This window comes from Ictalurus punctatus, chromosome 24 (genome assembly GCF_001660625.3).
Source record: "Ictalurus punctatus breed USDA103 chromosome 24, Coco_2.0, whole genome shotgun sequence".
NCBI classification, from domain to species: Eukaryota; Metazoa; Chordata; class Actinopteri; order Siluriformes; family Ictaluridae; genus Ictalurus; species Ictalurus punctatus.
Window position 1 is genome coordinate 9,267,843 of NC_030439.2, and position 25,456 is coordinate 9,293,298.

At 36.9% G+C, this 25,456-nt stretch overlaps 3 protein-coding genes and 1 long non-coding RNA gene across 14 annotated transcripts in view; 2 read left to right on the top strand and 2 right to left on the bottom strand.

Moving 5' to 3' along the window:
• mrtfbb (myocardin related transcription factor Bb) overlaps positions 1-922 on the top strand; it is a 42,602-nt gene extending 41,680 nt beyond the window's left edge. For all 5 annotated transcript variants that reach the window (XM_053675205.1, XM_017454622.3, XM_017454623.3 and 2 more), the window contains one exon: positions 1-922. This exon is cut by the window's left edge and continues 682 nt beyond it. The gene's annotated coding sequence lies outside the window, so the exon portion shown is untranslated.
• Positions 923-2,703: 1,781 nt separating this feature from the next.
• LOC108257145 (cell death-inducing p53-target protein 1) lies at positions 2,704-9,638 on the bottom strand. Of its 4 annotated transcripts, none has more exons than XM_047150383.2 (5): positions 9,391-9,638; positions 9,099-9,209; positions 8,930-9,010; positions 6,087-6,234; positions 2,704-4,422 (listed from the first exon to the last, which is right to left on the bottom strand). In XM_047150383.2, the coding sequence occupies exons 1-5, from the start codon at positions 9,536-9,538 to the stop codon at positions 4,314-4,316; spliced, it is 597 nt and encodes a 198-aa protein (XP_047006339.1). In that variant the 5' UTR covers positions 9,539-9,638; the 3' UTR covers positions 2,704-4,313. The 4 variants fall into 4 exon arrangements, with proteins under 4 accessions (XP_047006339.1, XP_017310117.1, XP_017310118.1 ...); XM_017454628.3 differs by having other exon boundaries at positions 9,090-9,209; XM_017454629.3 differs by having other exon boundaries at positions 9,099-9,212.
• Positions 9,639-9,782: 144 nt separating this feature from the next.
• Positions 9,783-17,549, bottom strand: snrnp25 (small nuclear ribonucleoprotein 25). 4 transcript variants are annotated; one of them, XM_017454632.3, is made up of 6 exons: positions 16,988-17,549; positions 16,508-16,598; positions 15,384-15,489; positions 15,203-15,277; positions 12,236-12,301; positions 9,783-10,157 (listed from the first exon to the last, which is right to left on the bottom strand). In XM_017454632.3, exons 1-5 carry the CDS (start codon positions 17,210-17,212, stop codon positions 12,244-12,246), a joined length of 555 nt encoding a protein of 184 aa, XP_017310121.1. In that variant the 5' UTR covers positions 17,213-17,549; the 3' UTR covers positions 9,783-10,157; positions 12,236-12,243. The 4 variants fall into 4 exon arrangements, with proteins under 4 accessions (XP_017310121.1, XP_017310120.1, XP_047006340.1 ...); XM_017454631.3 differs by having other exon boundaries at positions 9,783-11,794; XM_047150384.2 differs by having other exon boundaries at positions 9,783-11,876.
• Positions 17,550-19,570: 2,021 nt separating this feature from the next.
• On the top strand, positions 19,571-23,311 carry LOC128629109 (uncharacterized). Its single transcript, XR_008393412.1, has 3 exons — positions 19,571-19,867; positions 21,526-21,618; positions 22,785-23,311. It is a non-coding gene; the product is annotated as an uncharacterized LOC128629109 (long non-coding RNA).
• Positions 23,312-25,456: the final 2,145 nt, after the last annotated feature.

Sequence of the window (25,456 nt, forward strand, 5' to 3'; positions counted from 1 at the left end):
TTTTTATTTGGGCCTGGCTGGTAGCCAGATGTTTCCAATTTGTGCACTAATAACTGTCTTTGAGGATGCACAAAGAATGTCGGCCATTTTGTTAATTATTTTCCAATATTTGTAAGGTATACTGTACTTTTTTTTTTTTTTTTTTTTTACTTTTTTACTTTTCTGTTTTTTTTCTTTTGTGACTTTGCCAGCTTTGTTGGCTTAACATATGACCTCTGTTTTGCAGCAGCTCTGCGCCATCTGTATGCAAATGTCAGACATACAGTGTTCCAAAGAAAAGGGTCATAGAGAGTAAGTTTGTTTACTAAAGTGAAAATGAAACGATTTTACAGAGAAACTCATAATTAATGCCATGTCATTATCATCACTGTGAAAAAGAAAACACACAAGTATTGGCCTGGACACATCTTTTGGGCATGTAGAGGGCACTGACTACACTATCCAGGTCAACTTAAACAGGCTTTGGGGTTTTGTGTTTTGTTTTGTTTTGTTTTTTGGTTGATTTACTGGCCTGTCTAAACCAGGAGCCACATTTATCAAGTGTCAAGAGAATAATGGCAGCATTAGTGATGGAGTAATATTAATCACTGGTGCATCAGTGCCTTAAATAAGAGAAAAACAAACATGTGGTGGTTCCGTTTAACAGTTTAAAGTTTGATATGGGAACTGAGCTGCTTAGTTGTTCATAAAACACAAATTGACTCAGAAACATGACATGAACATGGGACTGTGATGTGACCAATAATTTAATGCCAGTAACCAACTGATGAAAATGTCAAACATTTTCTTAACATTTATAGCTCTTTAATTTACATGGTGGTCCAAAGTAATGTTTTCCTTTTGATAACTTAAGTGTTATTTGTAAAAAAAATAATAATAATAATAATAAAATAAAAAATCAAATGTTATGTTTTGGAAGACATGAACGCGTGGGCAACTAACTACTGTGTTCAGACAGGTTGTTTAAATTTAGGATTTAGCTTTAGCTTGGTAGTTGCATTGAAAGTCACTTAAGCCACACATTTGGTGTCAAAAATGTAGCAGTTATTTGCATCTAGAATACACTTGCTATCAGTTTATTGCATTACTGTACCTTCAGACAAAAGTATGTAATGCAGCAAATGAAGAGATATTTAGCGTTCTGCTTAACATTTCATTTTTATTTGCTGTTCTCGCACATGTAGCAGTCATAAAACAGAAAGCCTTTTTAAAAATCCTAATGTGAAATATAGTTCTGCTTATAAGTTTACATGCCCCTGGCAGAGTCTACACCATTTTTAGACAATATGATTGATTATACAGATTAAAGCTATTTATCATAATTTGCTTATATTACTGTATATTAATCAGAATTATAATTGAAATTAGTTGATCCACATCAAAAGTTTACATACCCTTGCTACTTAATATAATTAGTATTGTGTGTCTTGAGCACCAATAGCTGTTTCCATCCATGTATTTGTATGTGAATTGTATGATATTGCATAAAAAAACACTGGATGGAGACACTAGACGTGAATCAAATCTCCAAATTGTGCATAAAAAACGTATGTGCTCAATTGAAGCGGATAATTGTTTTTATTCGTTAGGAAGACGTGCACACAAACTATGATGGAAACATGTTTACTGAATATATTCCTCAATGTGCATCAAAAAAGTCATGTGGCTTTGCCTCAACAAATAATGTGATTGGATAATTGGCTAAGAAAATGCCAGACAGCGAGATGCGCCTGTTTCCCCAGAAGTGGCAATTTTATTCTCTTGAACACATTGGATTCGCAAATGTTTTTTTTATTTTTTGCACAAGTTAAATTTGCAATTTGGGTTTAAACATCCAAGTGTTAACCAGAATTTTTGGCCAAATGCCTTGCATGTCGTCTTGAACTTTTGAATACTCTGTAAAGTGGCTCAATGAATTTTGAGGTCCAGGGACTGTGAGGACCATGCCAGAACATTACCTTTCTTCCCCTGCAAAAACAGGAAGGTCAACTTCCGCCTTGTGCTGTAGATTGCTGTCACGTTGGAAAGTCCATTTGCGCTCCATGTTCAGTTTCCTGGATGATGCATGCAAATTTTCTTGCAAAGTTTTCTGATAATAGGCTTTGTTGATTCCTCTCTAAACATGATGGTTAAGGTTGTTCAATTTTCTTATCACTAAATTATTTCAGAAATCTTGAGATTAAGCTAGATGCAGTTTGGTGTATTTCAAGCAGGCTATTTTGGGGTATGGGTGCAAAAATGGCTTTTTCTACACTTATATTTGGCAGACACCGTTATCCAGAGCAACTTACATTTATCTCATTTATACAGCTGAGCAGTTGAGGGTTAAGGGCCTTGCTCAAGGCTCCAGCAGTGGCAGTTTGGCAGTGCTGGGATTTGAACTCACAACCTTCTAATCAGTAGGCCAATATCTTAACATCTGAGCTACCACTGTACCATATGCAGTTCAATATTTCCAATATTTCCTTATTGTACATTCTGAAATGGCCATACCGTGTAGTTTCAGATAAGCCTACAGTATATTGATTTTCTTGGTGGTTGTTTCAGAAATCCTTTTGGTCCAACCTGATGTTGGCCTGGTATCCGAAGAACGACTGGTTTTCCACATCTTTATCAGAGTTTGAATAGTGATGACTGGCATTTTCAAATCTTTGATATTTTTTCCTCATTTATTGTGTAGAATTACTTTTTTTCTCTCACAGACCAGTTGACTTTCTTTTGCCTACTCAGCATGGCTCAAGGTCCCTTTCCAGAGCCTTCAAACTAAATGTCCCTCAGTGGTGGAATAAACTTCCAAACTCAATCCGGACTGCAGAATCAATCAATATTTTCAAAAAAGACCCACCTCTTCCGTGAGCACTTAACTAAGCCCTAAAATGCCAACTCCACATTATTTTTTTTTTAAAAATTTAAAACTTACTCTCGCACTTACACCTCTACTCTGCGCACTTTGTTTCTCTAGAACTCGATTATAAATCTTGTTTGGTAGCACTACTTGTATTGTTCTCTGCTTGATTATCGCTTGTATTTCCTCATTTGTAAGTCGCTTTGGATAAAAGTGTTTGCTTAAATAAATAAATATAAATGTACACCAAACACACTATTTATACACACACACACACACACACACACATTAGTCAAACAAGTCGGATTCTGAACCTTCACAGTGAATTTACTTCTGCATAAACAGGCCCAAGGGTATGTAAACTTTTGACAGGGGTCACCTGTGTAATTTCAGTTATTATTAGGATTACTATAATTTGTGATGATAAATAGCTTCATCTGAGCACCATTACTAAATAAAAGAAATGTATGATTTACCTTTTTTTTTAAGAAAACAAACATCTTTTGTTTGCCATTCTGCTGGGGGTGTGTAAACTTATGATCAGAACTGTATATTAGGTGCTGCATAATTCATTGGTTCATTCAGACATTAGCTTCGACTGTTACTTGTCATCCCTCTGATCACAAAGTTCAACAAGGCGATCATTTCAACACAATGCAGTTAGAGTTCAGCAGATAGAGACCAAGTTTTTCCTTGATGTGTTTACTGGTGAATTGTACCTGCCTTCATCACACAATCAGCAACATTAAAGTACAAAAATGCAAAATAAAGTACAGTTTGAAAAAATATGAATATGCTCTGAATTCACCAGAGTAAAACAGCTGTGTAATAATTTATAGTCAATAGATAATAGCAAAAATGGCTTGCACAAGACAGAGGCATCAGGTGAAAGTCCACAAAGATCTACTATGTACTGTAATGAGCAGGTTATATTAGGAACTGGTTTAACTTGAGGCAGGTTTCATTCTTGACCAGACACCAGTGGAGTGTCACCACCACTAAATCATAAAACATGTTTTTAGGTTTTATATTAATGGAACAAACTCCTGTTGCATAAACACTAGTGTATATTGTATATACTGGAAAATAGAGTACTCAAGTTCAGTTTTAGTTCTGCTTTCCAACTACAGTCTGGTTTTGTAACTTTTTTTTTTTATTATGCATATGAAAATATTCTCTTTATTTTTTCCAACATGCCATGTGCCAGTGTAGATAATGAGGCTTGAATTTAACATTGTACATATCTTTATTATACATATAGCCTTGTGTGTCATTAAAATGTCTGTGTCCTGTATACAATCAGAACGGACTGGTTTTATTCACAGTCTCCGATATTAGAACATGTGTTCTGTCATTTTTTTTTCATGGAGAGCAGTGGAGCACACAGGCACACCTTCATGCAGCTAGTCAGAAAGCAGACTCCTAGATCCCTGGAAAAGGCTTTCTCCTTTCTAGCGTTGCTTTTTCCTTACATTTTGGTGCACGTGTGAATGTGACTGCGACACTTCGGGCATTTGTGCACTACATCTTTGAAAGCGCTGATGCAGAAGGGGATGAGGCAGCAGCCAGCTACGCAGCTAAATGAGGGAACAAACAATGTAAGACACATGTCTATGTAATTAGTAAAAGATCTATTATCAAAAGAGCGTCATCCGAGACACCAGCCCTGCTTTATATTAAGTGTATTTAATACAGGGCTCCTCAAACTTTTACGACAAATGGACATCATTAATTTTCTGTGACCCAAGCCTTGACCACTTTTTTTGCCCCAAATTCATAATAGGACTGCTATAACATTTTACCATTTTATTATATTAGAAACATACAGATGTAACATAAGTGACTAAAATAATATTGTGTTGTTATAGCGAGTAATCCATGCCCGGGTGCTGTGATACGGCCCGAATGTCAAGCGGTCATGACTTCACATGCGCGTACAGAAGCAACAGCAACGCAAGCAACATTGTTCACACACTCTGTGTATCTTATGTATATCCAGAAGATCTGAAAGCAATATTCACCAGATTGCACGTCAGAGCAATCAGAAAATCAGATCCCTGTCCATCAGGTTTCCGAGTCGGACTGTAAAATGCTATGCACAGTGATGTTATACACACTGACTCTCAGAGAGCCCTGTTTCTCTTTAAACTTTCCTCTGTGATCGTGATTGTTGTTATGAACTGCGTCTTAAAAGTCATAAACTCTGACCTTACATTCAAAAGTATTTACTAATCTAGAAAATACAGAAGACTGGTACACAGAACGCAGCTTTAGTTAGGTTTGAAGAGGTTTTTAAGATTTGAAACGCTAACATTAACTGGAAAACCAGGTAGTGTTAGTACTCAGTAACAGTCTAGTACATAAGTATGCAATTTGAGATTGTTTAGCGGAAGTAGATGGATTGAGAAATGTCCATTTTTATTGCTGAACTATGCGAGACTGAAATGGAGCATTCACTCGTTGTTCAAATGCGTTTCCCAGTAACATTTCAAAAGACAGAGTTTCTCTCGTGACCCCGTGACCCCCCACCCCCACCCCCCATTTGCGAACCACTGCTCTAATACGTCAGTAGTTCAGATATTTTTGTGCCTTTTTTGTGGAAAACTACTTGAATTGGCAAAATTGTAATGAGATTGAGATGAGATAACTGGTAAATGAGACCTTTTAGCTGTACTCATATTCGACATTAACCAAAGAGGGCTTTGGCTGAATGTGACATCACATGACTTGTCTTGGCCCAAATCTATGGAAAATCTGCCGTAATTTTGAAAATCTGTAAGCTCCTTCAAATATCATGGCGTTTCTTTGATTTTGTGTTCAGTTCTGTGATCGGAAAATCGAGAATCCTGGAGGGACTGGTAGTTACACAGAAACTATACATGTAGTGTAATAACTGAAGATGTGTGGTGCTATTGTAGATGGATTAGTTGGCTCTATAAGTTTATCTTGTTCTCTGTAACAGGACATTTGCTCTCCGATGTATCAGGTTATAGGGGTTTAAATTTGAAAATGCTGCTGTTTTTTTCTTTTTAACAAGATTTACTTTTTGATAATATCCATGTACTAACTACAGAGGAACTTTTAGCTATAGGTCATATTTGTTTTGCATCCTAATGCCCTCTGTGAGGAGTGCATTGCTTTTTATGTATGTAATCTGTTAGAATATGCTTGTTCTTTTTGTATGTGAAAAGATTATACACAGTATTAGAAGAAAACACTTAACACCTATAATGATACTCACCCAATGAAGGTGGACACCAGGCACACGAGCCAGGTGGTGTTCCCAATCACTGTGCTCACCTCTGTAGTAATGTACTGTTCACAGTAAGGACACTGTATTTGTGAAGGATGTCGTGGTAGTTTCTGTATATCTGAAATCACCTGAGGAGCTGAAACACACACACACACACACACACACACACACACACACACACACACACACACACACACACACACTTCACTTTGAGACATACTGGGGGAGGGGAAAGTACTCCCCATACCAATGAATTAAGTGGCATTAACATACACTAAATGTGTACACACTAGTCTCAAAAACCCATGGAGATGGAGTTCAGCAGAATATGAATTCATGCTTGAAAGCAAAAGCCCTTGATGCTCTTGGGAGATCTCAGTGCAATAGAGATACCGTGCCCTACAGAAGTAATGGCACCTTTCATTTAAAAAAATACGATTGGAAACTAGAAATTTACCACTTAAACAATAAGAGGGGGAAAAACATCACTCATTTTTTAAATAAATAAATAAATTCTCTCTAGAAATAAAATTTTCAACATCCCTATGGAATATTTTAGTGTACTGTAAACTAACTTGAAAAACTCATTCTTCAAAACGTTTTCATTTGCTTTGAAGAAGTCACTGCCTTTAACCACATCCTGTTTTCTCTGGGTTATATCTATGAAGTTAAACACCTCTGGCATCTATTACCACAGGAAAAACCACGACACATGGTTGTTGACTTGCACAAATCAGACAATGGATTCGACATAAATACACCTTAGATTACATGAGGTGAAATAAATATTTAAGCTTAATCAAGCCCACATTCCACCCTCTGAAAAAGTATCTTCCTGTTAAACTCGAATCAGGAGAGGCTACAGGGATTTAAAAAAGAAACACTTCTCCTAAACACGCTGTTAGGTAAGTAGCTAGCGTACTAGCATGTTAGCTCGTGGAAACAGTGACGGCTGCAGTCATCAGCAAGCAGGATAATATTTAAGGTCTGGTGTATGGGAGCCGAAACATGACCGTGTTGAATCTGCCCCAAATAAGAGCACTATTCAGTCCCTCCAGAATCTCATGATTTTGCGATCTCAGAAATTAAAGCAAATTTTTAAAGTGATTTTTATAATTCCCGCAGATTTGGAATGTGGAACACACATTTGGCCAAAGCCCTCTTCGATTCACGTGCGTCGAACAGGAGTACAGCTAAAAAGGTCTCATTTACCAACAAACATCACTGTTTACAATTGCAATTTCGCCAATTTTCCACAAAAAAAAAGCATTCAGCAAATTGAATCAAAATTTTTTTTAAAAGCCACAGCAAATCAAGCAATTTTGGCCGTGACGATCACAAAAAACTCAACAAAATCCTGTATGGACTGACTGTACGGGTCTCTCTGTTGCATCAGGCAGCCTTTCCCGGCTGATATGAGACTCTACTCAGTGGAGGAGGACGCACAATTCAAAAACAGATCTAGGGATGCTACAGAGAGCAACATGACCCCAACAGCACAACTAGCTAAGAGCTGAATGGGGAACTAAAAGACCCATGCTTCATACGTTGTATCGTGACAATGCCTACACATTCATTTACTCAGCCAATCGTCTGGCAGCAGTGCAATGCATAAAATCATACTGTGATCCAGCAGGTATGCTGGAGATTCATGTTGAAGGCTCATGGGGACACAAAATGTGTGAAATCATGGCTCAACGCACAGTAGCACGTAGGTGCAAGGCGAAATTTATTTACAGTGCACCAGGTGATAGGGAAAAGTAAATTGTGTCAGGGAAGGTAGATGGTATAGTGAGAAGGGAGAGAGTAGTGAAAGATGTCATTCTGATGGTTTATGTGGGACATGCCACCAGTATAGTGTGATGGACGAGGGATGATAATGGTCTGGGGTTGTTTTTCAGGTTTTTGGGCCTCTTACAACATACAGAGACATTTTAGACAATTGTTTTCTTCCAGCTTTGTAGCAACAGTTTGGGGAAGAACCTCATGTTCCAGCATGACAATCCCCCTGTGCGCAAAAGTGAGGTCCATAAAGACATTGATTTGATGAGTTGGATGTGGAAGAACTTGAGGTTCCTGCACAAAGCCCTTACCTCTACCCCACTGGGATGAACTGAAACACCTTCTCAGAAGAGTGAAGGCCAACTTTATATTAATGCCCATAGTTTTGGAATGGATTGTCCAACAAGCTCATATTGGTATGTGTACTTTTGGCCATAGAGTGTACCTTGTATCACAGAAACTAGCTTTGAAGGAGAAGTTTTTTTAAAAAATAAATAAATAAATAAACGCTTTCTTGTTGACAAAGCATTTTGAAATTTAACTGAAGAGACAAAAACAATATTGGTTTGAGAAAATGGGACCAAAAATACATTGTAAGGACAATATTAATGCAAACGCAGGAGCATTTGTGCAGGAATGGGTTATACATTTGTTTTGAGAAATTAAACTTACAGATCTTTTTAAAATATCCTGCTGATTGGTTGCGATCTGGATCTAAAAATCTTATAAAGTGTAAAACTGTCTCTACACAAGCTGTGCTTCACATGGTTGTGTATATGTGCTGTACTTTGAAATGGAGGCTGCACTAAATGTACAAAAAACCTTAAACACAGAAGGATTTATTCCACTGTGTACAGTTGAGTTAGTCGTGTAATTTAGTTACAGTTCGACAAATGTGCACACTCAGACAAAAATATGATTAGTTAAAATAGCTACATGAAGATTTTTTAATCAAAAGACAAACAAATAACATTTTGAAAAGCTGTATAAGAATGAACACTGAATGAAATACTGTAGAATGTGTGGCATAATAAAACCAGCGTTCTGACCTGGATAGGACGGCGGTCTCTCCACTATAAATATCTCATTACCCGAAGGGTCATATTTTTGTGGTGTGCTTAAAGTATCACCTATAAAACCAAATAAAAATGTTATAAGATGTGAAATCCGTAGTGGAGATATCAAGTATATACACATGATAAAACATACAACTTTTACTTGTTCCTTCCAGAGTTTCTCGTAACGCCTGTAGTGCTAATTTCCTTTCTGAAAGTGCCTTGAGTTCCTCCTGTATCCGTTCATACTCGTCGTTCTCAGTAGGTTCACCTACTGCTAATAAAATTTTTTTAAAATATTTGTGTCAATCAAACCAACTAAGACAAGTGCTACTTCAGTTATTTCAGTTGCTAGCTATATTTCTCTTGAACATCTATTATTATTATTATTATTATTATTATTATTATTATTATTATTATTTAAATAACGGAATCAGCAAAGAAAATGTCCTGACCTTCCGCATGGTAGCCAGCATTCTGCCGGAATTCCTTCAGCAAAGCCAGTAAACGAAGTCTACTGTTGAGCTGATCTCTGTGTAGTGTTAGCTTGTGCAGCTCTTCATTGATCCTCTGTAGCTTCTGCTGTTTCGACGTTGCAGCCATGATATACGCCAAGAAGGAGACGCAACTATTCTCTATCCTCGACTCTGTCTCACTTTCTCACACTTACGAAATGTGATGCTCACTCTGCTTATAATCAGCATTGCAAACCAGCTGCCATATTAACCAAAAACGTCAAATAAAGCCAATCGGCACGACTGACAGCCGAATGACAGTCAAACTAGCTCAATGAGATGTTTTTGAGCATCTAATCAACAATTTTGAGGGGAAAAAACAGCAACAAACATAAACACAAACAAGATGGAGTTTTAATAGGCAAAAAAAACACTTATGTACAAATAGAAATGAGTACTCGACCTCAGAAGCTTCAAAGGCACCTTAAAAAGATTTGGTCCATGGTCCAAGGAATGATTCGGATTCAACAGTACAAAAAAATAGAAAAGTATTTGAAAATGTACTTCCTTATAAAATAAAGCTCCTGAAGGCGGTTATAGTAGAAATGCAGCTCTCCAATGTGACTCTTTACTGAGGAAACGTTAGACTGGGAAATGTGTCGTGGCACCAGGAACAAGGTCCACATATTTAAAAGATGTGGTTACATGTCAGTGTGCATATTCCTAGATCAGCGGAGTCGTCTAGAAGGCGGATGCTGTGGATAAATCTATCTAAAATGAACAAAAAGTGCAAAGAAAGAGTAACTGGAACAAAAAGTACAAAAAGTGTGTTCATAATTCACTTTAGCCTGTAGAATATAGTGTATAACGATGGATGATAATATGGCTGTGAATTCCCCATTATGTTGTGTATTTAGGCAAATTTTATGGTTTCTAATTATATCACAAAAGCTTGCTGTCCCTCTCACGATACACATTTTGAATATTGAATGTAAAAAACAAAACAAAACAAAACAAAACAAAAAAAAACACTCAACTTGGGCATAACAGACATTTTATACATTATATATGCACATGCACACACACAGACAGAGAGAGTTAGGCCTGCAGTTTGGACAGTGACACTATTTTCAGAATTTTGGCTCTGTACGCCACCACAATGGATTTGAAATTAAACAACTGAGATGTACTACAGACTTTCAGCTTTAATTCAAGGGGTTGAACAAAAATACATCATATGAAACGTTTAGGAATTGCAACCATTTTTATACACAGTTCCCTTATTTCAGGGAGTCAAATATAATTGGACAGATTAACGTAATCATAAAAGAAATGTTCATTTTTACTACTTTGTCGAGAATCTGTTGCAGGCAATGACTGCTTGAAGGCTGGAACCCATGGACATCACCAAACACTGGGTTTCCTCTTTTGTGATGCTTTGTCAGGCCTTTACTGCAGTTGTCTTCAGCTGTTGTATGTTCGTGGGTCTTTCTGTCTTACGTTTTGTCTTCAGCAAGTGAAAGTCATGCTCGATGGGGTTGAGATCAGGTGACTGACGGCCACTGCAGAATATTCCACTTCTTTGCTTTAAAAAACTCCTGGGTTGCTTTTGCAGTATGTTTTAGGTCATTGTCCATCTGTAAAGTGAAGCGCCGTCCAATTGACTTCACTGAATTTAGCTGAATCTGAGCAGACAATGTATTCCCATACACTTCAGAATTCAGCTGCTTCTATCCTCTGTCACATCATCAATAAACCCCAGTGCCATTGGAAGCCATGTATGTCCATGCCATCACACTTCCCCCACCGTGTTTTACAGATGATGTGGTATGCTTCGGATCATGAGCCATTCCAAGCCTTCTCTATAATATTTTCTTCCTATCATTCTGGTACAGGTTGATCTTCATTTCAACAGTCTAAAGAATGCTTTTCCAAAGCTGGGCTGGGTTGGTTGTTTTTTTTTTTTAGATGTTTTTTGGCCTTTCTATTCTTGAGATTCTGTATTTGCTGTCGTGAAGTCTTCTCTTTATAGTAGACTTGGATAATGAAATGCCTACCTCCTGGAGAGTGTTCTTCACTTTGCTGGATGTTGTGAAGGGGTTTTTCTTTACCATCTTCTTTATGATCTTCGATCATCCATCACTGTTGTCCTCCATTGACATCCAGACCCTTTTGCATTTCAGAGCTCATCAGTGCGTTCTTTTTTTCTCAGAATGTACCAAAAACTGTTGATTTGGCCACTCCTAATGTTCCTGCTATCTCTCTGATGTTTTTTTTTTTTTTTGCAGCCTAATGATGGCCTCTTTCCCTTGCATTGAGAGCTCCTTTGACTGCATACTGTGGGTTCACAGCGACAGCTTACAAATGCGAATGCCAGACTTGGAATCAACTCCAGGCTGATTAACTGATGAGAAAAATAACAAAGGAATAGCCCATACCCGTCCATGAAACAGCTTTTGAATCAAATGTCCAATTACTTTTGGTCCCTTGAAAAAGAAGGTGCTACATATTAAAGAGCTGTAATTCCTAAACCCTTCCACCAATGTGGATGTGAATACATTTAAATTAAAGATGAGAGACTGCACTAAGCCCATATTTAATATTTAACTGTAACTTGAATATGTTTTGGTAAACAACTAAAATAACAAAACTTGTGTCAGTGTCCAAATATATATGGACCTGTGTGTGTGTGTATATTTTATATATATATATATATATATATATATATATATATATATATATATACACACATACACACACACTAGATAGATAGATTGACAGACAGATAGCTAGATAGATAGATTGTAATGAAAGACAAAATTGTAAGGAACAAAAGCAATCTTACAAGTATGTTCATTTCTTCCTCAGTTTCTTCATGAAGGTCACTTCATCCCTGTTTCTGATTCCATAGCTGATGGCAGAAACATAAGAGGAAAATAATACAAGGAATTATACAAGAGACTGATATAATAACTCTAAGAAGAATAAATCTGCATATGTTTTACAGTCATGTGAAAAAATAAATACACTCCATGTAAATGTTTTTTTTTGTTTTGTTTTTTTACATATTTGGACAAGCAAACATTTGATCCTCTATTAATAGGTACTGTTTCAAAACGTTGATACATCCTATCAAATGACACTTGAAAATAACATTTCATAGTAATTTTCACATTTTAAATTAACAAAAACAGATCAAACACATGGAAAAAGTAAGTACGCCCCTACATTTCTCACACCTTCAAATCCATAAAGTTAAAATCAAGGTTGGGTTCCAGTGATTAGAACCTGCTTAGGGGGTGCAGGTGGAACCTGTCTTATTTATATCCCTCTCATATCTAGTGTCTGGTGTTCCCTTTGCTATTGAGGTGTGTGGTGTCATCATGCCAAGATCTAAAGAGTTTTGTAAGGCCTTCAGAAAAAAAGGTTGTGGATGCCTAGGAGTCTGGGAAGGGATTTAAAGAGATCTCCAAATTATTTGAAATACATAATTCCACTATAAGGAAAATAATCTACAAGCAGCACAAATTTCAAATGACTTTTCTAAAGAAAATTCAGCCCAATAGCAGACTGTCTGATGCAAAAAGAAGTCTCCAGGAACCCCACAATTTCATTACAAGATCTGCTAGAAGGATCTTGCAACTGTTGGTGTCAAAGTGCTTCTACTGTCAGAAAGAGATTGTTCAAATTTCACTTACATGGGAGGCGAGCCAGGAAAAAGCCTTTGCAAGACTACAGTCTGTCAATGAGCATATAGGCAAAGACCAGGCCATTTGGAATAATGCGCTCTGGACAGACGAATTAAAGATAGAGTTATCTGGCCATAGTAACAGCAGACTGTTTGGGTAGACCAAAGACAGCTTTTCAGGAGAAGCGCTTCATACCAACTGTGAAGCACGATGATGGAAATGTTATGGTTTGTGGTTGCTTCGCTGCCTCAGGGACTGGACAGCATTGATTCAACTATGAATTCTGCACCGTAGCAAAGAGTGCTTGAAGATAATGGGAGGCCATCTGTCTGAAAGTTGACGCGAAAGTGGACCTTTCAACAGGATAATGATCCTAAGCACACTAGCAAGTCCATCAAGGAATGGCTCAAAAAGAAGAAATGGGGGGGGTTATGGAATGGCCTAGATAAAGCCCGGATTTGAATCCCATTGAAATGTTGTGAGGGGATTCGAAACGGGCAGTACATGCAAAAAAAAAAAAAAAAAAAAAAAAAAAAAAAAAAAAAAAAAACCCTCAACCTAACAAAATGTCCAGAAAAAAACAGCCCAAAAACATTAAAGAGTCACCACCATATTTAAGCATGGACATGAGGTACTTTTCCATATCACTACTTCTCTGTGTGCACCAAAACCACCTCTGGTGTTTATTGCCAAAAAGCTCTATTTTGGTTTCATCTGACCATAGAACCCATCCCATTTGAAGTTCCAGTAGTGTCTGGCAAACTGAAGACTCTTGAGTTTGTTTTTGGATGAGAGTAGAATGTTTTTTTCTTGAAACCCTTCCAAACAACTTGTGGTGATGTAGGTGACTTCAGATTGTAGTTTTGGAGACTTTCTGACCCCAAGACGCAAATAACTTCTGCAATTCTCCAGATGTGATCCTTGATGATTTTTTGGCCACTTGAACCACCATCCTCGTCACAGTGTGTTGAGACAATATAGACACATGTCCAATTCCAGGTTGTGTTCATAATATTTCCAGTTAATTAGAACTTCTTAATTATTGCCCTGATGGCGGAAATGGGCATTTTCAATGCTTCTACTATTTTCTCAGTCACTTCCCATTTTGTGAAGCTCAACAGACTTTTGCCGCACATCACAGCTATATTCCTTGGTCTTACCTATTGTTATGATTGACTAAGGGACTAAGCAGCCATTTTACTAATATATATATATATATATATATATATATATATATATATATATATATATATATATATATATATATATATATATATATACACACACACACACACACGTACATACACATACAGAGAGAGAGAGAGAGAGAGAGAGAGAGAGAGAGAGAGAGATCACTGATTACGACCCATAGTGATTTCAGAATGTTAAGGAATACAAAGATGGCGGCACTAGCTATCCAGTTATATATCAGTGGTGTTACCTCATTTATACTGCTGTGAAACAGGAAGTCATGGTTAAACTATTTCCTGTTCCTATTCACCCAGGTGTACTAAAAAAAGTTTAAAATATCAATGGGAATATACTTCATATATATTTTTCTCATATGAATTCATAGGGGTGTCAATAATTGTTGCACATCTATATTTAACATAGATTTTTTGGATAAACCCGTGTTGTGTTTGCAATTGTTTGATATCCATGAGGGCAGAGTGAATGTTTTGAACAAAGATCAAAAAGTTCAACAATAAAAACAATTTTGCACAGCCTTCTTTGCTCATATTTACCAAGGGTGCCAATATTAGTGGAGGGCACTGTATATCCCTATTTATTTTATCACTGTTTACAGTGTTGCACTGAACTGCCACTTTAATTCCACTCAAGTCTGCTGCTTATATCTACAATGTTTACATGCCACTGCACTACACATCACTCTCACACTGTATTCTTTTTATATATTTATTATTTTATTTCATTTATAATGTTAAATTACTTTTAGTATTCTTCTAACTCTCTGTGCTGCTGTAATGGCCAAATTTCCCGCTCAGATTAATAAAGTGATCTATCTGTCTGCATGCCTCTGAACACCAAATGGATAATCAGTACTCTTTTTGACATAAATGTTTAGATTGTGACATTACTAAAAAACACTTCTTGGCACTTACTCTTTCAGCTTCTTTTTGTCGTCCTCTAACCTTTCCCCGTTAAAGACCAAGTGAAACGTTCGCCACACGTATCTCCTGAAAGATTGATTTCAGAATATTCACACAGTCCTTCTAGTCCCAAAATCTCTAAGGCATTTAAAAGAAAATATAATTCACTGCCCTCAGGACATGAGAGACCTACCAGCTGATGTGTTTTATGCCACCCTCACGCTGCTGCTTCAGCTCCAAGTAGCGTTGAATGGCCTTCTTCAGATCCAGCACAGTAGCAGACTGCACCACCACGATCGCTGAAGACAAGATCATTCCACTCAGTCAATAAAACTGCACAGCATGTTGGACAAAGGACCAAAGCTATAAACAGTATTTTTTTATTTTATATATATATATATATAAATACAGAGGCCATGAGTCCCAGCCTCTGTAGTAGGGTCAGGTTAGGGCTTTGTGCAGGACTCCATGCCTTCATGGAACTCGCTTTGTGCACAGGGGTATTGTCATGCTGGAACAGGTTTGGGCCTCTTAATTCCACTGAAAGGAAATTGTAATGCTACAGCACACAAAGACTTCCTATACAATTGTGTGCTTCCAGCTAATGGCTACATATGGGTGTGATGGTCAGGTGTTGCAAATTTTTTTCCCCATATGGTATACATCCAAATCAACAGAAATGATTTCAGGAAAAATCTACATAATCAATCATCTCCATCTCTGGACTTGAACCCTACTGGTCACATATCATCTGAACTGAATTGCAGAAGTGCCTGCAAACCTACATATAAAAATATAAAGGAGCTTGAAATGTTCTACATGGAGAAGTGGACCAAGATTATCCATACCACTTATCCTACACAAGGTCGTGGGGAGCCTGGAGCCTATCCCAGGGAACACCCTCCAGGGTGCCAACCCATCGCAGGGAAAAATCACACACACACTCACATTCACACACTACAGACAATTTGGAAATTCCATGAGGAGAACATGCAATCTCCACACACACAGGGTGGAGCCAATATTCGGACCTCCAATCCCGGAGATGCAAGGCAAACGTGTTAATTGTGTGGGTACCGATACCTCTGATTAGAATATGCAAAAAAATAAATAAATAAACCACACTAAAATATATGTTTGGAAATGTATTATTTTAAAATACACAAGGGGCAAAAACAAGTAACACAGACAGTATGGAACCACGCACTGGTTCATACAATGGTTCAGTGTTGTAGTTTGCCAAGAGCTGTGCATTTATTTCTTGATACAGACAAAATAGAAATGGATTACGCTGACTAAGAATTAAGAAGAACTTACGCATGACCTCTCCATCAGCTTTACACACACGCACAGTCATAGCCTGGCCATACTCCAGAGCTACCTGAGAATTCACCTCCTCCAATGTGACCTAGAGACAGAGAGACAGACAGAGAGACAGACAGAGAGAGAGAGAGAGATGCAGAGGCAGAGAGAAAGAGAGAGAGACGCAGAGGCAGAGAGAGAGAAAGAGAGAGAGAGGCACAGAGAGAGAGAGAGAGAGAGAGAGAGAGAGAGAGAGAGAGAGAGAGAGAGAGAGAGAGAGACAGAGTCAGACAGAGAGAGAGACAGAGAGAGAGAGAGACGGGGGTTTGTTAGTTTGGGCAATTTTACAGTTTTAACACCAAAATGAAAATATCTATCAGTTTAATTATACCATTATTATTATTATTATTATTATTATTATTATTATTATTATTAATGTTGATGTTTATGTTATTAAGAGAGTTGTTGTAAAGGCCATGTGTGAAAATAAGCAACCTGAATCGGTAGATCACATAATAGAGGGTCCTGTACAATCAGAGCCAAGCCTTCCTGAAAAATATCCAAAAATTCAGAATGTGGAAGTGCCTCCTCATCCTCCTCCTCCTCCTCTTCTTCTTCTTCTTCCTGTTTCACGGTTTCCTCCTCCATATTTTTGACTTCCATTTCAGTCTCGTGCACACCTTTAATTTCTGTCTCCTCCGCCTTTATTTCGCTGCTCATTTCGGACACTGAATATCCAGTTTTCGATCTGCTATTGTGGACCTATCAAGTGTGGGTCGTGTACAGGGGGGAATGGATAGGATGGACCTACGTCCGGTTTGTGATTTGCTTATAAAGTTAGCTAAATAAGAATACAAAATCAAACGCTTATGCACCACACAACTACTACAGCAGCAAGTCATACATTTCAATTTTAGTATTCGTGGTTGAATACTTTTTAAATCACAAAGTCCTCTTGCAGCTCGAAACACTAACCGATTCGTCTCTACAAACACACACCAGTTATGTAGTTCCGCTTTGCAGCGTTCCGCTATGATTACAACAACAACAAGACCATGAATCCTCGGCTGGAGTTAAAACTGCTCAGTCCTTCCTGTATAAGTGCACTAAATAGGGTGTGAACGAGCGGCTTCTAGTGCACACAACGCAGACTCTCTGTCCAACACACAGTCATTTGTGATTCATCCACAAAATGGAGGAAGTCCGAGGTGCTCCTCTTTAAAGATGTCGTTGGAGTACTGAATATACGGTCCCTCTATTTAAAAAAATAAAATAAAAACGTATACAAATATATTATTCTAAAAGCTATTGTATATGTTTTGGCGTCTAAAAGTAAAGACTAAATTTTCTTTTTAAAGTTACCTGAAGTGCTTAACAGAAATCCTCTAATTCATACAGACTCTGTTTATCCTATAAATAGCTAGATAAAAATAGATGAGGTGTTTGTTAGAGCTGTACTCCACTGTTAATGTTAATATTAATATGAAATCATGTTCAAATCTTATTGAAACTTTTTTATCCACCTCCTTGGATACTTTCAGCTTTAATGCAAAGTGTTTAGCAAAAATATTGCATACAACTATTGCACGTCAAAGCAAAAGTCTTCTCAAACTGTTTCATGAACATGACTTTGAGTTAGATCAGTGGTTTTCAAAGTGGGGGCCGCCGGGAGACGCCTGAGGGTCCACAACAATTTGGTGTGGAAAAATAAATTCTCATTCTCAGACAACCACACACATACACAATCAATTCCTAATGTAATGTAATGTAAAGATGTGAGATGTAATTATTAATAATAATAAAAAAGGGGGATATAGTCAGAAGTCTGTATTTTTAATGTGTTTTAAAGACATCTTGCAAAAGGGGGGCCTCGGTCAAATGTTAATGCCATTTGGGGGGCCTTGCCCTGGAAAAGTTAAAAGAACACCTGAGTTAGATCTTCTTCAGTTGCCTTCAGTTTCTAAAATCTCGAGGGATCCATGCCACAAGGAATCGAGGCTGTTTTTGAGAGCAAAGAGAGGCCCTATCCATATTAGTATAGTGTTCCTGATAAAGATAAGTGCTTAGTGAGTCTATGTATGTGTGTGTGTGTGTGTGTGTGTGTGTGTGTGTGTGTGTGTGTGTGTGTGTGTGTGTACACACACACACACACACACACACATATTCAGCAAAAAAATAAACGTCCTCTCACATTCAACTGCTTTTATTTCTTAACGTGTAAATATTTGTATTAGCATAAAAACATTCAATAACTGAGACATAAACTGAACAAGTTTCACAGACGTTTGACAAACAGAAATGGAATAATGAGTCCCTGAACAAAGTGGAGGTCAATATCTAAAGGCCAAGAAGATTGATCTGTTTTTAAGAGAAAAGGCAAACCCCACCTAAGATTAGTACACTGTGAAGAAAGGTATAAGGGCTGTATGTGTTTGCGTTTTTCAGACTTTCTGCAGACTGTCTCACTTTATTGTTTCAATAATCTACTAACCCTCTGTCTCTGAAGTTCTTTGTTAGGCTGGAAAGATTGTTCGCCACGACACTATCTGGCATCCTTTTTAGGGAATTCATATCATTGTTTACTTCTAGAAAGGTCGCAGTCTTTTGGATAACTGGATCTTACATTTCAACTTTTTCTCTTTTATTTCATGAGGCACATTGACTGCAATATCAAAAATTATTTATATTTGGATGTTATGAAACACTAGAATGCAAAATCCGGGATACAAATGCATAAACAGTGGCCCTTCAGAGGTTTCTACTTTACTTCTTAACTCTATTATGTGTGTGAGAGAATTATCTAGAGGTGGATGATTGTGGATTTTACCCATGCCGATAACTAAGCTGGGCAGTACCTGGCAATAACCAATTAGTCAATTGAATACTCAAAGTAAAATATTGCTGAACTTTATTACAAAAATAAACAGTACTGACTGTACCAAGAAAATGTACTGTAGTTTTTAAAATTAAATGAATGTATACATTTATACATTCATTTAATTTTAAAAACTACAGTACATTTTCTTGGTACAGTCAGTACTGTTTATTTTTGTAATAAAGTTCAGCAATATTTTTTATATATTATTTATTTAATATTTATTAAGACTTCATATATATTATTATTTATACTATAAATATTAAAGTAAGTAAAATATATACATCCAAATGGAACCAAAAAGTAAGCCTACAGTTCTGCTGTGTTCTTCAAAACAGCTTGTGTTGGGAAGAACCAGATCTGCAGCGCAAAAATGGGAGCTGGATTTACATCCTGCCTCTCTTGGAGGATGACATGCCTTCGTCCTCTACAGGCTGGACAGCACCAACAATCAGGGCTATGAGTGGATCTTCATAGTATGGTCCCCGGATCATTCTGCTGTGAGTATAACATAGTGTAAATATAGTGTCCCCAGGAAGATACAGGACAGCAAGATTTTAAATGTTTAGTTAAACTTAACTAGCTGAAACACTGAGAAAAAACGGTTACGGTACACTTAGCAGTACATAAGACACTGTTTTTGTTCCCTAAGGTACAGGTTAAATGTGTCCTCAAGGATTCACTATTGTGAACCAGGGCAAAATAGCTGCCTTTATATTCTTTCTTTACTCCCTGTACATCCAAAACCTGTGCCATAAAAGAGTTGTAGCTTGGCTAGAAACCTATACTTTGAAAGGCCCATGTTGAATGTAAATACACCGATGGAAAAAGCAATATAGTGTGTGTTAGTGAGTTTTTGGCTCACTACAGGTTCACTAGAACTGCTACAATATGCATTTGCCAGAGTTCTATAAGTCTCTCTGACTGTACTAACCATTCTTCCAAAAGATATTCCTTCAACTGGTGTTGTGAGGATGATGCTGTTGATGATGGTGAAGATCATCTCCAGTGGAAGATTAGAGAATGCTCATGTGAAATGAGATAAGAGTGTGTTGGACTTCATAAATCAGGCAATGGCTATATACTGTACAATCCCCTCAGACAGTATTCAAACAGCAAGGGCGATGCTTTTGTCTTTGCTTTTCACTGAAGACATTTGGGTTTGAGATCAAAAGATGAATATGAGACAATAGGCGTTTCAGCTTTCATTTCTTGATATATACATCTAGTTGTGTTAAAGACAGAACATGGCAATGTTTTGTTTGAACTCATCCATTTTTCAAATGATCAAAAATACTGGAACATGTGACTGACATGTTGCCAAGGTGTGCCCTGTTAGATATATTGTTTAAACAATTAATAACACTGAATGTCTACTGTTGGTTTGAGTCATGGAAATGCTCAAGCATTGGGCATAGTGAATACAACAATTTGGAATGTCCTGAAAAAGAAAGAAAGCCCTGGTGTACTAACAACCAGACATCGAACAGGTTGACCAAGGAAAACAGCAGTTGATGACAGAAACATTGTTTACCATGGATGCCAGTAATTCTGGAACTGACTGTAGATGCTCTCTTGTTTGTATCATCTCCTGGAGCCAAATTCGGAGCATGCAGCACATAATGTACATGCTGACAAATAAAAATACAGTTTGTCTTCATTAAGTGACCATGTTACATGGACAGCCTTAACAGGCAGCCATTTTCAAAACATCTTATTGAGATCAGCAGGGCAGATTACAGTGCAGTAAGCTATATTTGGGGCAGAGTAATGCCACTTTTATTAAGTAGATAGACGAAAAAGCAGTTCCAGCTCCTGCAGCCTCTGTAAAATGTATCTTGTGTGTATGATAGAGACGAATACAATATTCAGGATGAATAGATAATGTGTTCTAAACAAATACAGATGGAGGCACTGTGTAGTGAATGGAGGAATAAGCGGAAGCACTTGTCATTATATAAACTGTTCCCTACATGTGTGGCTGGAACAGGAGCAGATTTTGATGTTGAAATTGTACACAAAATTTATACCAGCACAACTGTAGTCAGCATGATCATCACTAATTGTGTGTGCATGCATGTGTGTGTGTGTGTGTGTGTGTGTGTGTGTGTGTGTGTGTGTGTGTGTGTGTGTGTGTGTATGTTGTACGCTCTTACAGGTGCCGACAGAAAGGGCAGGGCGTAGGTTTCCCCATGCAAAGAGATGCCATTGAGGCCTTGGAGCAATTCAGAAACAGAACTTGACGTCTCAAGTAAGAGAAAGGGAACAGACATGAGGCAGTTTTTTATTGGCAAGAAAAGACAAATAAGTTGAGGAGTAGTTCAGAAAGTACATACTACTTTTTTAAGGCATTCCTGTCACTATTCGTTACATAAAGCTGAACAGCACTGTATGAATTATAGCATTTAAATAATGCCCCTGTGTTGTTTTAAGGATACTGAAGCACATATCTGCATTACATAAACTTATTAATCTGGGCAAACTGAAAAAATTGAAAACTGGTGAAAACACATATATTCATATATTTGATTGGCTTGAGTAGACAGTGGGTGGAGTCCACTTATTTGTGGATTTATATGCACTTTTGAAGCTAGATGCATTTCAAAATTCAGAAATACTTGTGCAATCCATAAATAGACAGGCCGTGATTCACAAATGAATGTTTTGGATGAAAATTCTGTTTGTGATATAAGAACATATTTGTAAACAATTTGCAAACAATATTTGCAAACAATTTTTTGTTTGCAAATCTCATTTTATTTATTTGTGAATTTGTTTAATTTTGGGACTCTCACTACATTTATTTGTGGATCATAATCTATTTATTTGGAATTATGAAACAATTCTAACCCCATAACAGTTCAGCATTGAACTGGCAACCCTCGGAACATGAAGCAACAAATATACTACCCATTAAGCCAAATTACCACTGCAGCAGAATTTAGCAAAGTTTAACAAACTTACCCAATGGATTAATTAAGAAAGCAAAGTTTACCTAATACATAGAAGTCTTTAAGCATAGAAACTTGAAAATACAAATCACTGAAAATATGTACAAATACTAAACAATAAGTATGTGTATATAAAAAAAGAAGTTGTTCACAAAATACATACAGATACTTTATAAATTATATGCATACTTTGAAAAAATAAGTTTGCATACTAGAATTTTAAGTATGTCTTCCTTTTTTTTTAACAAAATATTGGAATACAACAACTTAAAAACAGGACAAACAAAAAAATGAACCAAAAACAAACAAAACAGGTTTTACATGTGATTATGTGAAGTGTAGATGTGAGGTTGTGTGTGTACATCTCTATTCGGTATGTATGTAAATATTTATGTAAGGCAAGCTGTGGAACAAAGTGTAGAGAGGGGATGGAAAAGAAAAATAATGTATATATAATTAACTACAGGGAACGAAATTAAGGGAGGAGGCATACAGAGGAGATACGTGGACGGGCCACCATTCGAGGGATATCAGAGTAGGACAGTAGGGCACCCCCAGCCAAGACACAGCACTCTGATGTATCTTGATAACCGAGACCAGCAATGCAGGCCTGCAGGTCGCCCTCTAACCCCAATGAGGAGGGTCAACCCATTGCACAATCTCCTTCAAAAACCTCTCCCAAACCTCGCGGGGGGAGCCAGCCCACCAGCGAGTCAGTGTAGTCAATGTCCTGCTGTCCGAATCAAGAGAACTGACCCACCATTCAGTCCCATCCAAGACCCCTCTCAAATGCCGTGGGGGGAGCCATCCCACAAGGGAGTCAGTGTGGTCACTGTCTCACCGTGTGCATCAAAGAGTCGGTGTAGTCACTGTCTCACCGTGTGCATCAAAGAGTCGGTGTAGTCACTGTCTCACCATGTGCATCAAAGAGAAGGGATCTCTGGCTCAGTCTGCCCAATTATTATTCAATTATTTAAATAACATACTCGGGCAGGGGGGATATATATATATATATATATATATATATATATATATATATATATATATATATATATATATTTAAAAAAGAGAAAAGAAAGAAAGAGAGAAAAAAGGACTGTAGTTTTATAGATATATGTGTTTCCAGAATCTAATATTAATAATCACATGTACTACGTGTAGTATTAGGAAATAAATATCTATTATTATATATTAATGGGTTATAAATATAGTTACAATATGATAATACAGCCATAGTAATCAGAAAGCACGTATTAAATAAACTATATATAAAGGTATTTCCATAATTATGTCAATAATAATGACAGTGACAACAATGCTGACAACAGTGTTAATAATATTGATGGTAATGAAGTATTAATAGTATTAGCAATAATAATGGTAATAATAGGTAAATAATTCCTTCTTATAAATTTGTAGAGCTATGACTGGGAGAGTGAGTGGGTCTGGTTCCAGGTGTTTGATTTAGATTAAAATGAATTTAAAATGGGTTCCAGATGTCATTAAATGTAAAAAAATTCTTCTTGTGGGTGAATGTTGTGAAATCCCAGAATCGATTCTTAATGGCATGCTTTACTTGAGAGGATGTGAATATTAGCTGTACTTCAACTCTTGTCCTGTTTTGAAGTTGTTAATAAATTTCACTGTTGCACATTTACAATGTTTTTTTGTTGTTGGTTTTTTTTTACAGTAATTTTCATTGTGCAGTTTGTGCTTTCTTTGTGTGCATTGTACACACATATTTATGATTTCTTGTTACTCAAAGTAAAAGTGAAAAGTAATTATACATAATTGTGAGGGCCCTATTGTTAATGTAAGTGTGTATTTCAGTAATATAGCTAAGTAAGAGGGTTTCAGTTACCAGCATTTATATAAAAATATGGATTCCATGTCTGCAAAATATTTTAAATGAAATATTGATAACTAATTCGATATTAAATCGAATCGAAAGGAAACCATATAAATAACAATCAAATTGAATCGCCAAATTGGTCACAATATCCAGCCCTAGTGACGTGGGTCTTATGAATAATCTTGTACTGTATGAGTTGTAAATGTGTATTGCTAGTCATAGAGAAAGTATTGTTACAGATTTCTTTCCAGAGTTCGGGGTTGGAGGAGACAGACAAATCATTTTCCCATTTGATTATTGGTAGTATTATAGTTACATCAGTATTTGATATTAGTTTATATAGTTTGGATTTATTTATTTTTTTTAAGTTAGTGATTTTCATTATCTCTTCCATTAACTGAGAAGGGGGTAATGGGTTATTGGTTATATTAATCTTTGATTTAATAATGGACTTTATTTGTTGATACTGGAGAAACTGTCCCCTCCCTAAAATGTATTTATGGACTAGTGTATTAAATTATATGAACTGTTTATTTTGGAATAAAGGATGGAGGTGAGTGATTCCTTTGTGCTGCCATGATGGAAAGTGCACAGGATTATTGTACAGGTAAAAATCAGGATCGTGCCAGCTCGGGATGTATTTACATGAAGTTAGTAGTGATTTACTAATTCTGTTTACTTTCCACCAGGCTGTCAGAGTTGAAGCGATTGTGATATTTTTAAAGTAATTCATTTGCTTAATTGAGTTTGGTAGGAAGGCAAGGTCTGCAACTGAGGAATGTCTATCCATGAGTTATTATAATTGTTTTTCTGAATCCATTTCAATAAATATTGTAGCTGGTTTGCTAAAAAAGTAATATTGAAAGTTTTGTGTGTCTAGGCCATCTTGTGATTTTGTCTTTTGTAATTTTGCCAGAGATATTTTAGGTGTCATGTTTTTCCAATAGAAATGAAAGGTTAATGAGTCCAGTGATTTAAACCATTTATCTGTGGGTGTTGTTGGAGAATGGTTTTCAGCAACTGTAGGGTAGCCCAGTAGGATAGGGTACTTTAAGTACTGTAGAGTACTGGTTTTCAGAAGCTGTAGGGTAGCCCCTTTCTTTATTTGTTTTTCTACGCTCTTATGATTGTTTTCAATAAAGAAATGAAGTCTTTGAAACCCATGTCTACTGCAATTCCTCCATGAAAGTAAAGGGTCACAACAATATCACTGAGTAATATGAAGACATAATAACAACATAAATCTGTCAGAAGGTCCCCTAGGTCATAATCTAGGGTCGCCTGAG

Bases quoted from the DNA above. Each gene is read 5' to 3' on its own strand.
- LOC108257145 (XM_017454626.3), bottom strand. From the start codon at position 9,538: ATGGCTGCAACGTCGAAACAGCAGAAGCTACAGAGGATCAATGAAGAG. The intron at 9,213-9,390 runs GTCAGGACATTT...AAATTTTATTAG, and splicing joins TGCTGGCTACCATGCGGAAG to CAGTAGGTGAACCTACTGAG. The intron at 4,423-6,086 runs GTGAGTATCATT...TCCCTCATTTAG, and splicing joins CTGGTGTCCACCTTCATTGG to CTGCGTAGCTGGCTGCTGCC.
- snrnp25 (XM_017454632.3), bottom strand. From the start codon at position 17,212: ATGAGCAGCGAAATAAAGGCGGAGGAGACAGAAATTAAAGGTGTGCAC. The intron at 15,278-15,383 runs GTAGGTCTCTCA...TCAATCTTTCAG, and splicing joins GGCATAAAACACATCAGCTG to GAGATACGTGTGGCGAACGT. The intron at 12,302-15,202 runs GTAAGTGCCAAG...TTCTGCCATCAG, and splicing joins GACAAAAAGAAGCTGAAAGA to CTATGGAATCAGAAACAGGG.